The sequence below is a fragment of the Phoxinus phoxinus genome (genome assembly GCF_949152265.1).
Source record: "Phoxinus phoxinus genome assembly, chromosome: 5".
NCBI classification, from domain to species: Eukaryota; Metazoa; Chordata; class Actinopteri; order Cypriniformes; family Leuciscidae; genus Phoxinus; species Phoxinus phoxinus.
Window position 1 is genome coordinate 6,213,328 of NC_136880.1, and position 16,720 is coordinate 6,230,047.

The 16,720-nt window shown below is 42.9% G+C and overlaps 1 protein-coding gene and 1 long non-coding RNA gene across 2 annotated transcripts in view; both read right to left on the reverse strand.

Annotated features, from left to right (window-relative positions):
• Positions 1–10,827: 10,827 nt before the first annotated feature.
• Positions 10,828–16,720, reverse strand: part of LOC306999441 (uncharacterized protein) — a 135,682-nt gene continuing 129,789 nt past the window's right edge. The window contains exons 2-3 of the mRNA XM_079614115.1: positions 12,688–13,356; positions 10,828–12,364 (exon numbers count right to left, since the gene is read on the reverse strand). Of these exons, the coding sequence (XP_079470241.1) occupies positions 11,716–12,364; positions 12,688–12,998 (960 nt within the window). The 5' untranslated portion in view covers positions 12,999–13,356 and the 3' untranslated portion in view covers positions 10,828–11,715. The remainder of the gene's footprint in view (positions 12,365–12,687; positions 13,357–16,720) is intronic.
• LOC306999257 lies at positions 13,946–14,622 on the reverse strand. The gene is made up of 3 exons (XR_013797797.1): positions 14,570–14,622; positions 14,380–14,475; positions 13,946–14,292 (listed from the first exon to the last, which is right to left on the reverse strand). It is a non-coding gene; the product is annotated as an uncharacterized lncRNA (long non-coding RNA).

The following is a 16,720-nucleotide window of genomic DNA, read 5'->3' on the forward strand; positions in this document are numbered from 1 at the left end:
TTCAAAATTCCATAATAGGTGCCCTTTAAAAATGGTAATGTGTCCAAACGTTTGACTGGTACTATATGTTTATATATGTACGGTAGCACTGTGGTCTTGTGAGGCACAACATTTAGTTCCTCCACATAGAGGAATTACAATAAAAACAGATTGAAAAACAAAACCTTTGAATCTCCTCTCATTCTCAGATTCTCCTCTCTGCCTCACAGCACCGTAATGGGGGCATTAGCCATTGGGGGAGTGTCTATTGTCTCCCCTCATTCATATTCATGGCCATCAACACCCCTACGCATATAGCAGTGCTGGCACATAAACTGACTTGCAAAGTTTAAATCATTATATTGTTGTTTTGTGAAAGAGTGATCAGAATGATTTTCACATCATTTTGTAGTAAACATTCTAGCCTACAAGAATGGTAACTCAAAAGTCTTGTGCCAAACTATTCAGTATGAGTTATATGGGCTCATTGCAGTGACAATTTTTTTCCCAAAACGTACTAACCACGCATAATATTTTTTTTCTATAAAATGCAAACATGTAACTTCCATTTTGCTCACATATTATTGTAGCAGAGTTTGTGCTGAATACAGCAGAATTATGTGTTGGCCAAAGGTATGTTGTTAAGTAGCTGAAATAACCACAAATGTCAGGGCATGTCAAAACATCTCATGGGCCCCAAAAACCCCTCAGACCCCAGAGGGTTAAGGATTCCCTAATCACACGTATACACACACTAAAATAACCAAACTCAAAATACAGCAAAAGAGGGAATGTCACCGGTGCAGGCCGGGACGGGCTCGGATGACAAGCCGCCCCTGGCTCCAGACACCACCGTGAGGAGCCGACATCACAGGTACGCAACGGAATGGACCAGACAGAGGCAAAGGTAAATTTCAAAGGAATAACAATCTTTATTAAGCACTTTATTTATGGCAGCAAGGGTAAAGAGGGTAACAGTCGCTGGGCCTTCTTCCACGGAGCGCTTGTTGAATCGAAGGCTCCTTCTCCGTGATGCTACTCACTCCAAGGCTCAGAAGGTAGGTAGACAGGTAAGCACTCTTCTTCCAGCGATAGCTGCACACTTCGGGGCTCAGAAGGTAAGTAGACAGGTAAGCACTCTTCTTCCAGCGATGGCTGCACACTTCAAGACTCTGAAGGTAGATAGTCAGGTGAGTACTCTTCTTCCAGCGATAGCTGCACAGTGCACACTTCAAGACTCTGAAGGTAGATAGTCAGGTGAGTACTCTTCTTCCAGCGATAGCTGCACACTTTAAGGCTCAGAGGGTAGACAGACAGGTAAGCACTCTTCTTCCAGCGATAGCTGCACACTACTAGACTCAGAAGGTAGGTAGACAGGTAAGTACTCTTATTCCAGCGATAGCTGCACACTTCGGGGCCAGAAGGTAAGTAGACAGGTAAGCGCTCTTCTTCCAGCGATAGCTGCACACTTCAAGACTCTGAAGGTAGATAGTCCGGTGAGCACTCTTCTTCCAGCGATAGCTGCACAGTGCACACTTCAAGACTCTGAAGGTAGATAGTCCGGTGAGCACTCTTCTTCCAGCGATAGCTGCACACTTCAAGACTCTGAAGGTAGATAGTCAGGTGAGCACTCTTCTTCCAGCGATAGCTGCACACTTTAAGGCTCAGAGGGTAGACAGACAGGTAAGCACTCTTCTTCCAGCGATTGCTGCACACTTCTAGACTCAGAAGGTAGGTAGACAGGTAAGTACTCTTATTCCAGCGATAGCTGCACACTTCGGGGCCAGAAGGTAAGTAGACAGGTAAGCGCTCTTCTCCCAGCGATTGCTGCACACTTCTAGACTCAGAAGGTAGGTAGACAGGTAAGTACTCTTATTCCAGCGATAGCTGCACACTTCGGGGCCAGAAGGTAAGTAGACAGGTAAGCGCTCTTCTTCCAGCGATAGCTGCACACTTCAAGACTCTGAAGGTAGATAGTCAGGTGAGCACTCTTCTTCCAGCGATAGCTGCACACTTCAAGGCTCAGAGGGTAGACAGACAGGTAAGCACTCTTATTCCAGCGATAGCTGCACACTTCAAGGCTCAGAGGGTAGACAGACAGGTAAGCACTCTTATTCCAGCGATAGCTGCACACTTCGGGGCCCAGAAGGTAAGTAGACAGGTAAGCACTCTTCTTTCAGCGATGGCTGCACACTTCAAGACTCTGAAGGTAGATAGTCCGGTGAGCACTCTTCTTCCAGCGATAGCTGCACACTTCAAGACTCTGAAGGTAGATAGTCAGGTGAGCACTCTTCTTCCAGCGATAGCTGCACACTTTAAGGCTCAGAAGGTAGATAGTCAGGTGAGCACTCTTCTTCCAGCGATTGCTGCACACTTCTAGACTCAGAAGGTAGGTAGACAGGCAAGTACTCTTTTTCCAGCGATAGCTGCACACTTCGGGGCCAGAAGGTAAGTAGACAGGTAAGCGCTATTCTTCCAGCGATAGCTGCACACTTAAAGACTCTAAATGTAGATAGTCAGGTGAGCACTCTTCTTCCAGCGATAGCTGCACACTTCAAGGCTCAGAGGGTAGACAGACAATTAAGCACTCTTATTCCAGCGATAGCTGCATACTTCAAGGCTCAGAGGGTAGACAGACAGGTAAGCACTCTTATTCCAGCGATAGCTGCACACTTCGGGGCCCAGAAGGTAAGTAGACAGCTTAGCGCTCTTCTTCCAGTCTTAAAGAAAATGAGTTTGGATCCACAGGATTTGAAAAATTTTAGACCTATTTCAAAATTGCCTTTTATGAATAAGATCTTAGAGAAAGTTGTCCATAATCAACTTACAGATTTTTTGATGGAAAACAACATAATGGATATTTTTCAGTTTGGATTTAGGACCAAACATAGCACAGAATCAGCATTATTAAAGGTTACAAATTATATTTTTTTAAGTATTGACTCTGGGAAAAATGTCGCCTTAATGATGTTTGACTTAAGTGCAGCCTTTGATACTCTGGATCACACAATTTTAATAGAACGCCTAAGAGATTATGTAGGGATCAATGGCGTGGCCCTTAAGTGGTTTTCCTCTTATTTGCATGACAGGACATGTTCTGTCAAAATTGGAAATCATGTCTCCACATCCGCGAATATTTCTTGGGGGGTTCCTCAGGGTTCAATCCTTGGTCCGACCTTGTTTTCGTTATATATGTTACCCCTTGGTTCCATCTTTAAGCAACATAATATTAAATATCACTTGTATGCTGATGATTTACAGCTGTACTTTCCTTTGGAGTGTGATGGTTGTTTATCTCTCACTAATTTTTACAAGTGCTTGACTGAGGTAAAGGGATGGCTAACAAATAATTTTTTACAGTTAAACGAAGATAAGACTGAGTTTATTATGTTCGGAAACAAACAGCTTGGCAACAGTCTGGCTGGAAATTCTGGACTATTGTCCAATAAGATGAGTTATGTGAAGAACCTCGGAGTATTTTTCGATTCTGAAATGCGCTTTGATCGTCAAGTTAATAGCGTCGTGAAATCATCTTTTTTTCAGTTGAGAAAATTGGCTAAATTAAAACCCATCCTTTTATACAAGGATTTGGAGATTGTTCTGCATGCCTTTGTCTCAACCCGGTTGGACTATTGTAATGCACTTTTTCTAGGCATAAGTAAATCACTGGTTACTCGTCTTCAGTATGTTCAAAATGCTGCAGCGAGGTTTTTAACAAATACCAGAAAACGAGATCACATAACACCTGTATTGATAACCCTTCACTGGCTACCTGTCAAATTTAGAATACAATACAAGGTGTTAACGTTTGTTTTTAAAGCATTACATGATCGAGCTCCTGAATATATAAAGGATATGTTAATCCCTTATCAGTCTCAACGTCATCTACGTTCTTCTCAGAACATGCTTTTAACCGTCCCACGATCTCGCTTGAGGCGCAGTGGAGATCGCGCCTTTTCTGTGGCGGCCCCTGCACTTTGGAATGAGTTGCCGCTATCTTTGAAATCCTTGCCAAGCATAGATACTTTTAAAAAGGACTTGAAGACTTACTTATTCCATCAAGCTTATGACGTTTGAATGGGTCTGAGAACTGCGAGTGATTATATGTTTGATTTAATGGTGTCATGTCTTTTAGTGTGTATTTTAGTGTGTATCTTAGTGTGTCTTTTAGTGTGTCTTTTAGAGCTATTGTAATTTTTGTGTAACTTATTAATGCTCATGGACAGCACTTTGGTCCATTTTAATGGTTTTGAAAGTGCTTTACAAATAAAAGTTGAGTTGAGTTGAGTTCCAGCGATAGCTGCACACTTCTAGACTCTGAAGGTAGATAGTCAGGTGAGCACTCTTCTTCCAGCGATAGCTGCACACTTCAAGACTCTGAGGGTAGACAGACAGGTAAGCACTCTTCTTCCAGCGATAGCTGCACACTTCGGGGCTCAGAAGGTAAGTAGACAGGCAAGCACTCTTCTTCCAGCGATGGCTGCACACTTCAAGACTCCGAAGGTAGACAGTCCGGTGAGCACTCTTCTTCCAGCGATGGCTGCACACTTCAAGACTCTGAAGGTAGATAGTCCGGTGAGCACTCTTCTTCCAGCGATAGCTGCACACTTCAAGACTCTGAGGGTAGACAGACAGGTAAGCACTCTTCTTCCAGCGATAGCTGCACACTACAGGACTCAGGCAGTAAGTAAACGGTGAAACTCCTCTTCCAGCGATAGCTGCACACTTCAGGCCTCAGACAGTAAGTAAACGGTAAAACTCCTCTTCCAGCGATAGCTACACACTTACGTCAAGGTACTTGAATAAACTATGGATTAAAAACTTGTTTTACCAGCGATGTGGCTTACTTTGGTTCTCAGTAGTTACACATTCGTCAATCACTTTTTCCACAGTCTCCTAGGACTCCCAAACAGAGAGAGGCAATTTGAATGGGAATTCAACCAGCCAGATAATCTTCACTGTTCAGACAGTCAATTCACGATGAGGCAAGGCAATACTTCACCAGACTCGTTGTAGCACTCTGGGTTTCGATGAAGAGAGGTTTTATTTTTATTTTTTTCTTCCCAAAGGTGTATAAAGACTGAAGCTTCTTCTCAGCAAAGCACACCACACTCGTGTCCACTTCAAATCTACCACAATCAATGTAGTTAGAGTAAAGGCACTGTAATTCACTCACACAAATAAGGCTGATCGGCGGCTTTACTCCATTAAACACACTCCAGGGGGGAATATTCAATCCTCTGTCTCTCTTCGGTACACTCTGAAACATATGACTTCTTCAACGGTCAATTTCACATTCTCTTCTTCACGCTTTTCAATTGATTGCAGATAGGAAATATTCACTTATCTTTCTCGTGTTCTGTTCACAGTGTCGAATCAGCCGATAGCTTGATCCAGCAAGCCTCCATAGATCACTCCCAACTAGTTTCCCCGTGACAAGCCAATGTCCGACTCTCTTCACACACGCTACGGTCCTGAGAACAATAACTGTGCCCTATACCCGTCCTGACTTCAACACAAACTCAAACTCCTTCTTCCTTGACTGCCCCCCTCTTCTCTCTGAATGTCCTTTTTATCCTCAGCTTAAACAAACCAAAAGCCCGCGGGGACGCTGCTTTTCGCTCTCCCGCACCTGCAGTGCGCTAGCGCTAATCAAGTCTGACAATATTTTGGGTAACACCCGGAACCGGAGTGGGAGGTGTAGCACACAATTGTCTTCCCTCCAGGAACTCGGCACTCGGGAGAAGGTTCCGCTCACCGAGTGTATTTGTCACCCGTGACAGGAACACACAGCACACAGGAGGAAACACCACCACTTCCGGCACTCAGCACTAAAAGAAGAACATTCAGTTAATAACAATAGAAAAATCAAACAATAAATTATAAATCAAAGAAAACAAACAGGGAAAGATACTTTTCTTTTCACACTTAAACCAAAAAATATCTAAACTAATCAAAAGTCATTTAATCATAATCAAACAACCAAAACCACACACACAAACACACGCACATAAACAGACAGGCCACAGAAAGGCAAAGTTATCGTCTATGTCCCAGTCACTGAGATACAGCCTGGTCAAACTCCCAATTGTGCGACGAATCCCGCGCTGTAAAGTGCATAAAGGCGTCCAGAACCCAGAGTGAGCTCCTAGCTTTCCCCCGTTACCAGTCTGTCTTTAAACAGAAATCAGTTGAGACAAATAGAAACAAAACAGCAGCATGGTGGGAAGGGAGATTCTCGTGCAGATAACGGCGCCAGCAAGTGCTTCACAGTCCTGACGTACATAAACAAAATCACATTCAACAACAGTGCATGATTAAAACATACACGCAATGCCGACTGGCATACTTACATACCCGTCAGGGAGCTGCACATCTATAAACCCATCGTGTCGTGAATACAGCTACATGAAGCCTACAATAAAATGACCCATTACTTTACACTCAGCCACGCAAAACTAAAGAGGAAACAGAGTCAACCTACCAGCAGCACAACGCAACCCGGTTCCGTTACAGGGACGATCGGATTTATGACGGCAGGAGAAACACTGCAAAAGACATCGCCCACTGTAATGCCCATGCAACACTAACAAGGCCTTTAGGCAATGAGAAAGTTAGCCACGCTATATTACCTGTCCGATAACCACGACTGCACCACGAACGCGAGAGGACCCACAGCGGAAGTGCGCCTCTGACGCTAACAACATAGAGTGTCACGAGGGCCCACCCTCTGCCCATATAGCATGCAGTTCCGTCCTGATTGGTCCAGAGAGCGTGATTGACACCGCTACAATCAATCAACCTGTTACAGTAGGACTTTGGACTCGACTTGAGACTTGTTGGCTTTGACTTTTGACTCGACTTGACTCGGGACTCGAGGGCAAAGACTTGAGACTTACTTGTGACTTGCATAACAATGACTGTCCCACCTCTGGCTATTAGTAAAGCATGAGTGGTGTGTAGAGGATGTATAGATGTAATATACAATTAGCATCACCGAAATGTTCGTTCTTATTCAGTCTCGTTACTACCGTTTACGTCGGAACCAGTTCCCTATTGGTACCGTGTTTCGGTACCCAACCCTAATCCTCGTTTTTATTTATTTGATCTATTTCGGATTCTATTCTCTTTAACCCTCTGGGGACCAAGGTGTTTTTGGGGTCCTTGAGATGTTTTGACATGCCCTGATATTTGTATTTTTTTCAGTTGCTTATAAACATATTAATGGCAAAGGTGTAATTACACTCTATTTAGCACGAACATGGCTATCATAATATGTGAGCAACATGTATGTACATTTTTGAGAGAATATTATTTATGCGTGGTTATTCCAAAAACTCAAACTAAAATGTTCTGATATAAGACCACAAACGACCAACTTCACATATTCCCACAATACTTTTGACTAATGGATGTTGTCGCCTAGAGTTTTTACATCAAAATGATCTGAAAATGATCCAGGCTAATCGTTCACATTACACAATAGATTTATTTAAATTTTGCAAGACACTTTTTGTTTGGAAAGGCAATATGCAGGTGGGCGTGAATAATCCAACAAGGTCATGAATAATGTCCTAATTCACACCTGAGAAGACAAAGACCTGCTAATGCTGCATACTAATGAGCATTTCATTCAGGTGTCACTGAGCCACAAGAAAGAATGCAAAGACAACACACACACACACACACACACATATATATATATTACTACAGAATTGGTTTAGAGTTGGAAACATCTTGAAAAAAAGTGTATTTTTCCACAAACTGTGTATGTTTGCAAATTGTATAAATATCCAAGGTAAAGATTTCTAGTAATTGTGCAGTTAATTAGGGGCCAAGCCCGTAGGGCAAGGCACCTATTGTATCCGTTAGTTTTCTTATTATTATTATTATTCTTCCTCCTCTGTAAGTCTATGGCAGCCCTATGAACCGTACATAGGAAAATGATGAAATTTGGCACAGTTATAGATATGACCATGAATAGTAATTGGACCAATTTTTGAGACTCTAAGTCAAACTCTATAGCGCCACCACCAGTTCAAAAATTGAACATTTAAATAGTTATAACTTTTGAACCCTTTGATCTAGGAAAATTAATCTTAGTACACCTGAATCCACTCATTATGGTGATTGCAATCAATATCGTACATTAAGACTCCGCCCATTACAGTAGTAGCCATTTTGAAAAGTACAGTATTAAGTTTTTTTGCTACTACTCATTCAAACTTTATTCAATTCTTACGAAAATTGGCTCACATGATATTTGGACTGAACCGCACAGAAATGACTGAACAGATTTTTTTAATTCATCTTTGATCAAAAGTTATGCTGTTGCAAACTTAACAAACTCGACCCAATATTGGTTCAGAAGCTCTATCTCGGCCAAAGTTTGATCAATCGAAAGGAAAATTGGTACGCTTCATCGGAACCATGATCTCAGGGTCCATGCCAAATTCGAGAACAATTTTGTCAGGATGGGAGGTACCACGTGTCCGCCATTTTGAATTTTGACATAATTTGCAATCATTTTTAAACTATTTGACATATCTTCACAAAATTTAGTATGGATCATCGACACAATGTCCTGAAGGTACATGAGAACAATGAACACAGCGCCACCTAGTGTTCCAGAGATATAAGGTATTTTTCAAAAACGCTTATAACTTTTGAAAACATTGTTCAAATTTGTATTGATTTATGTCATTATGTTCCTCGGCTTATGCCAATTCCGACGATATCTCATTTGTCATTTTCCAATAATGTGTCTATCCGCCATTTTGGAACAAATGAAAAACAGTTTTTTCACTACTTCTCCTTCAAATCTTGCTAAATTTTGTCCAAAATTTGATCAGATGTTCTTTGGACTGAGACGCACAGAAATGACTGAATAGATTTTTTATATTTGCTACCGTTCCCGAGATATTCATCTTCGAAGTTGACCTAGCCTGTGTTTGTTGCCTTATGCTAGTTAGCTTAGCATAATAATTGGTTAGCATGCTAACCAGATGCCATTCTTTCTAATGTGGCTCTTCAGCTATCAGGATAACCATTAGCTTCATTAGCTTCACAAATTTAATGAGGTCGACCCAAAATTGGTTCAGAGGCTGTATCTCGGCCAAACTTTAATGCATTGAAATGAAAATTGGTATGCTTCATCGGAAGCTTGATCTGAGGGTCCATGCCAAAGTTGGAAACAGTGCCACCTACTGGTCATGAGATACGGAAAATGGCTATTTTGGCCAATAACTCGTGAACGGATTGTCAGAAAATTATAAACTTGATGTCAATCGATTCCTTGGATCATGCCGAATCTGTCGATATAGATTCTGCCATGGTAGGCGGTACCATGTGTCCGCCATTTTGAATTTTGTCGTAATTTGCAATATCTTTTAAACTATTTGAAATTTTTTCACCAAATTTGGTATGGATCATCATTAGCATGACCCGAAGGTACCTGATAAGTTTTATCACAGCGCCACCTAGTGTTCCAGAGATATAATGTTTTTTTGCAAAAACGCTTATAACTTTTGCAAACATTGCTTGAAATTTGATTTCTTTATGCCATTATATTCCTTGGCTTATGCCGATTCCAACGATGTCTCATTTGTCATTTTCCAACAATGTGACTGGCCGCCATATTGGAACCAATGTAAAACAGTTATTTTGCTACTCCTCTTTCAAAATTGGTTCAAAATCGTCCTAAATTTGCTCACATGATCTTTGGACAAAGCCGTACAGAAGTACTGTCCCCGATTTTTCATATTCATCTCTGTTCAAAAGTTATGATGTCACAAAGTTAACGAGGATGACCCTAAATTGGTTCAGAGGCTGTAACTTGTAAACAATTGAAGTGAAAATTATAAAATTGGTGTCTATCAACTCCTTGCATCATGACGAATCCGTGGATATATAATTTGTACCATGTACCACATCATAAGTAATTAGCTACATTAGCATTAAGCTAGCTTAGCATGCTAATCTTGTTAACTTGCTTTCGTGTGCTCATTCTTACACTGAAACCTCTCTGCAGCTTCCTAAACCAGCATCCTCCGAGTGGCGCAAGCTGCTAAACCATGTGCTATGTATCCCAAACCATTCTGGTCGTGGGTACAAATCCCTCTTGGGGTGACTTTGTCAAATTGTATATTATGTGATGTCTATTCCTGTGTTGTTCTAATCTTTTGCTCTTATGGCTCCGCACTGCTCTTTGTGCTTAAATGCTTGCTGCACTGCTGTACTTGCAGTACTTGCAGTACTTGTTTTTGAAATCAAAACATTGCAACAAATATATACACATTCCTGTACAATACATTTACATATAATCATTGTACTAATCATTCTTCCTCTTAGATTAGAAATAAGTATGTGTTAATTCCCATGTTCACTTTGGTTCATTTTGAGATTATTTTTACCTTTGCACCTTTTTTTTTTAACATGTAAATTAAATGTCTGCCGTTTTTGTTTTGCTTAAGTGTAAGCTGTTAAACAATGTGCCATACGCTCAAATCATTTTGTTACAGACAGTGTCTTTCTGAGAAGTAACTCAAGAATATAATATGTGGCACATTCATATATTCACAATTGATTAAATTAATTTTGGCATCAAGGTAAAAACAGTTATTAAAAGGTTTAACCAATGGTGCAACTAGGTGAGTAACAGTCACATCACCAATAGATTGTGAGTTCGAGTCCTGTGTATGACAACTTTATAAAATTGTTCCTTTATAATCCAGGAAAAAATTTGCGATTAGAAACATTGTTCATTCTGTTGAATCTCACCTGAAGTCTAGAGTATCCAGAAAGTTGTGTGATCAAACAGGATTGCTAAAGCGGTCCTTGAATTTCTGCTATTTGTCACGGGTATGGTGCGGATGAAGACAGGCAGACGGGAACAATACTCCAAAACAAACTTTTACTAGAATAAACTTACAAAAGGCTGGTACAGGCTGAAGGGTAACACACAAACACAGTAACATAAACATTGACCGACAACTGAAAGGTGAAAGACAGGAACTTAAATACACAGATGACAACGAGTGACGACAGGTGATGATGATGATGACTAATTAACTAAACAGGTGACGAAAATGAACTAATGAAAATGACGACAGAGATGAAGAAAAACACTGAATGAGAAAAACAACCTAAAAGTCCATGGGAACAACAGAAAACACATTAACAATGTGACAGAACCCCCCCCCCTCCCCCCAGGCGCGTCCTCGCGCCGTAAAACATCCAAAGGGGTGGGAGGGTGGGCGCCCTGGAGGCTGATGAACAGGTGGCCGATCTGGAGCAGGAAGCCTCCAGGGCGGAGCAGGACGTGCAGGTGGCCAGGGCGGAGCAGGATGAGGGCGTGGCCATGGCGGAGCAGACGGACCCTCAGGCGTCCATGGTGGTGCGGACCCTTCGAGTGGCCACGGCGGAGACGACCCCTCGGGCGGCCACGGCGGAGACGACCCCTCGGGCGGCCATGGCGGTGAGGACCCTTCGGGCGTCCATGGCGGTGAGGACCCTTCGGGCGGCCATGGCGGTGAGGACCCTTCGGGCGGCCCTGGCGGTGAGGACCCTTCGGGCGGCCATGGCGGTGAGGACCCTTCGGGCGGCCATGGCGGTGAGGACCCTTCGGGCGGCCATGGCGGTGAGGACCCTTCGGGCGGCCATGGCGACCGTGTCGGAAGGGCCTCCACGATCCCCTCAGAGGACTTATTGCCCCCCCCCAAAATTTTCTTGGGGAGATCAGCACTGGACTGGACCCGCGGCGAAGAGGGCTCTGAGCTGACCGGGGCCAGCGGCGAAGGCGGTCCTGGGCTGGACGGGACCAGCGGCGAAGGCTCTGGGCTGAGCGGGACCAGCGGCGAAGGCCCTGGGCTGGACGGGACCAGCGGTGCAGGAAGCTCTGGGCTGGACGGGACCAGCGGTGCAGGAAGCTCTGGGCTGGACGGGACCAGCGGTGCAGAAAGCTCTGGGCTGGACGGGACCAGCGGTGCAGGAAGCTCTGGGCTGGACGGGACCAGCGGTGCAGGAAGCTCTGGGCTGGACGGTACCAGCGGTGCAGGAAGCTCTGGGCTGGACGGGACCAGCGGTGCAGGAAGCTCTGGGCTGGACGGGACCAGCGGTGCAGAAAGCTCTGGGCTGGACGGGACCAGCGGTGCAGGAAGCTCTGGGCTGGACGGGACCAGCGGTGCAGGAAGCTCTGTGCCGGGCAGCGATGAGGGCTCTGTGCCGGGCAGCGATGAGGGCTCTGTGCCGGGCAGCGATGAGGGCTCTGTGCCGGGCAGCGATGAGGGCTCTGTGCCGGGCAGCGATGAGGGCTCTGTGCCGGGCAGCGATGAGGGCTCTGTGCTGGGCAGCGATGAGGGCTCTGTGCTGGGCAGCGATGAGGGCTCTGTGCTGGGCAGCGATGAGGGCTCTGTGCTGGGCAGCGATGAGGGCTCTGTGCTGGGCAGCGATGAGGGCTCTGTGCTGGGCAGCGATGAGGGCTCTGTGCTGGGCAGCGATGAGGGCTCTGTGCTGGGCAGCGATGAGGGCTCTGTGCTGGGCAGCGATGAGGGCTCTGTGCTGGGCAGTGATGAGGGCTCTGTGCTGGGCAGCGATGAGGGCTCTGTGCTGGGCAGTGATGAGGGCTCTGGCGCAGGATCAGCGGGCTCTGGCGCAGGATCAGCGGGCTCTGGCGCAGGATCAGCGGGCTCTGGCGCAGGATCAGCAGGCTCTGGCGCAGGATCAGCAGGCTCTGGCGCAGGATCAGCGGGCTCCTGAAGTTCCGGAGCGACAGGTGAGACCGCGAGGAAAGACCCAGACACCAAAAGGGCTTTATCTAAAAAGTCACAAAAAGGTCGATTTAAGTCTCCCAACAGAAGTAACTGGTCCCGGGGATCATCCAGTCCGCACCAGAAGCGCTGCTTCAACTCGTTCTCACTCCAGTACACATCTTGATGGAGGTGGAGGTACAACTCAACGAATTCCTCCATGGAACACCCATTCTGGTTAAACAGAAATGCCTCCATAGTGTCCTCCTCCATAACTCTTTGGGTCGGTCAATCTGTCACGGGTATGGTGCGGATGAAGACAGGCAGACGGGAACAATACTCCAAAACAAACTTTTACTAGAATAAACTTACAAAAGGCTGGTACAGGCTGAAGGGTAACACACAAACACAGTAACATAAACATTGACCGACAACTGAAAGGTGAAAGACAGGAACTTAAATACACAGATGACAACGAGTGACGACAGGTGATGATGATGATGACTAATTAACTAAACAGGTGACGAAAATGAACTAATGAAAATGACGACAGAGATGAAGAAAAACACTGAATGAGAAAAACAACCTAAAAGTCCATGGGAACAACAGAAAACACATTAACAATGTGACACTATTCTTGCAATAGCAGTTTTCTTCATAGAATTTTTTTTGCCTTCATGGGTTCATTTTCATGTCAATTTCTTTGCATTGTGCATTGTGTGTAATGAGCTAGAGAGCAGAGCTAATTATTTCTGTCTGTTCCAAAAGATCACTGACAATTATACTTTATAAAGTATATAATAAATATTTTAAAAAAAAATATCACACAATAGCATATTTACCATTTAGGTTAGACAACATTTTAACTGTTGTCCTGAAGACAGTCAGTTACAAGAAGTCAAAACTATAAAAACCACTCTTAAATAATAGCCTACTACAAATTAAATCAAAACTATAAAAACCACTCTTAAATAATAGCCTACTACAAATTAAATGAAAATTATGTAAATGTTCCCATCCACCAAGCTCTTTTATTGCATACATAGTTAAAGACATCAAGTTTGTGTATGATCAATTAATATACTAAATGTAGTGTCTATATCCATTCAGTACAAGTAGAAAATAGAGGTTAAAATGAAGTAAATGACCACAGAGACAAAATATATATTTTAATTATTTTATTAATAAAAATATTACATTTTTATTTTAAACATGTTGTGCCTTCATACCCCAGTGAGCAAGCCAAAAGGCGACAGTGGCAAGGAAAAACTCCCTTAAATAGAATTGTGGAACATCAAGGGTCAAAGGGTGGAATAAAATCAGCATAGTGGCAAAGGAAGAAACCTTGAGAGGAACCAGACTCAGCAGGGGCATGCCATCCTCTTTTGGCTGGCACATATTAAAGTAACTATACATAGGCCAAATGTAATACAAGCCATCCATTCAACATTGTTAATGTGGAGATTATGTATTTAGTTGTAAAATAACTTGACTGTCTGCATAGGTTTCCAGTTTTTTTTTTTCAGAACATTTTCTCAATTGAAAGTTGAAGAGAAGAATGTCATCTCTATTGTTAGAAGGGGAAAAGCAATAATCAAAATCACAAAATGATACATTTTCAATAACAAGTTTGAATATATTCATTGTTCATTACCATTTTCAATCAGTTGTACACTTTACAGAAGTTCATGCCGCAGATAATCTTTTGATTGGCATATGGGAGGTGGTTATGACTTGGTTATGACGAAATCTGAAATATTACATTCATTCAACAAAGTGCAATAAGTGAAGTCTTTACATTAAAAACATTTTGCAACTAACGTAGACTTGATCTGTTAGCTTACCTTTGGTGGACATTTGCATAAGGACACTGTATGTGGACTTCAAACTGTCAATTTCTCCACCGTCGCGTTCCCGTGTAAAGGGTAAAAACGCAAAAGTCTGCTCACGGTGGCTCTCGTCGCGTACATGGTTACGTCACAGGCATACGCTAGTACAGGAAAATAACAAACATGTCGGATTATTTCCATGCATCGGATCTTCAAGATGCCCTAGCAGCTCTGATCTACATTCAAGAGTATTTTACGCAGTTGTACAGTTGTTTAGATTTTGCGCTACTAGGGAGACATGTTAAAGGAAGGTTGTACACATGTGCACAGACTTGGGTGTTGTTGTGTGGCAGTGCTTCACATTGCCACCTAGCCGCCTGGAGTGCATACATCAAATTTCACACACTTTTACGTCACCATATGCACACAGATTTCCCTCCCAAAACACTCGACTAAACGCAGAATAGAGTAATAACGAAACACCACTTTTGCATTTTCTCTTCAGATCGTTTCTGTGTAAACATAGCCTTAGTGGTGTATAAACCCATCTGCCTACTTGGGCAAAGAGCTGAGTGACAAGCACCTGACCCATAGATAGTGGGTTCAAGTCCGTGTGGGACAACTTTCAAAATGTGTATGAATAATTCCTTTATTATCCAGATAAGAGCGATACTAATCTTTTGTAGGATTGGAAATAAGTGTTTTTTTTCTTCATTCTGTGTTCGTTCTCATCAGAACGTCTGTTCATTTTGATTTCATCCTATCTGTACTTCTGAAGATATCTGTTCTTCATGTACATTCTATTTCTGCTCTTTTTGCCCTTCTGGCTCTGCATTGCGCTGCAGCCCATTTCTTTCTTACTCTTGGATTGGAAATAAGTGTTTTTTCCTCTTCATTCTGTGTTTGTTCTCATCAGAACTTCTGTTCATTTTTCATTTCATCCTATCTGTACTTCTGAAGATATCTGTTCTTCATGTATATTCTATTTCTGCTCTTTTATCTCTTCTGGCTCTGCATTGCGCTACAGCCCTTTCTGGGCTTGGCCCCGTGTTGCTGCTTGCAGCTATATTTCTCATTAGTTTTTTCAGAAAGTTTTGGATGTAGGCTATCCTCTCCCCAAATTTGTCACTAATAATACACAAAAATAATTTAAAGAGAAGGCTTATATTGACCTTTTAAGATTTTGTTTGCACTTTGTAAATTAGGTTTTGATGTGGCAGTAAACACTTTATAATCTATCCAAAATAGGGATGTCAACGATTAATCGACGATGGTTTAATTGTCGATAATACATTTCATCGATTAAGCAGGTTCATGCGCGTGCGCGCTCTGCTCAACCGCAAAACAAAGTGAGTGCGTTTTGTTTGGGACCATTTTACACCTTCATTATGACTATAAGTTTGTGTGTTCATTCGCAGCCTTTGTTTTGTGCAAATGTAAGTTGTAATATTGTGTTTATTTTGTGTATGCCTATCTATATCTGAGTTATCTTATATTGGATGCATCCCTTGAATGAACGCTGTAGTGCGCGTGATCAGCTTCAGCGCGCGCGGCTCAAACGGCACTGCACGACTAATAATGACTATTGGCAGGACTGTCATATTACATAACATTATAAAGAGAACAATATTGTAATAAAACATTGTGCATTATTTGAGTTTAGTTGCCGTGTCGCGTTGCTCCAGGAAGAGCGCGTCCACAACATGATCATTCTGAATGAATGGCACGTAACTTAGTTCAAGTTCACTTGTGCATTCGCGTCATTTTGTGCAGAAATAATTTGTAATATTATGTTTATTTAGAATACATCTGGTGAATCTCATATAGGATGCGTTTCTTTGAGTTAAATAACGCGCTAGCAAACTAAGTGCTCCAGTTTAACGGTAGCCTATTCATTCAGCGCGCGCAGGTCAAACAGAAATGCACGACTAATAATAACGATGAATTATTTGGGACTGACATATTACATAACATGAGAACACTATTGTATTAAATGGTTGTGAATGCATTGGGTTTAGTTGCCGTCTTCAGTGCGGTGTTCAGGGAGAGCACGTCCACAGTCACACACTCTGCATCTGAGGCGGCGCTGGTGACGCGTTGTATAGTAGTCATTATATTTGATAATTAAATAATCAATGACATCGAAACATTCATCCATCGATCATG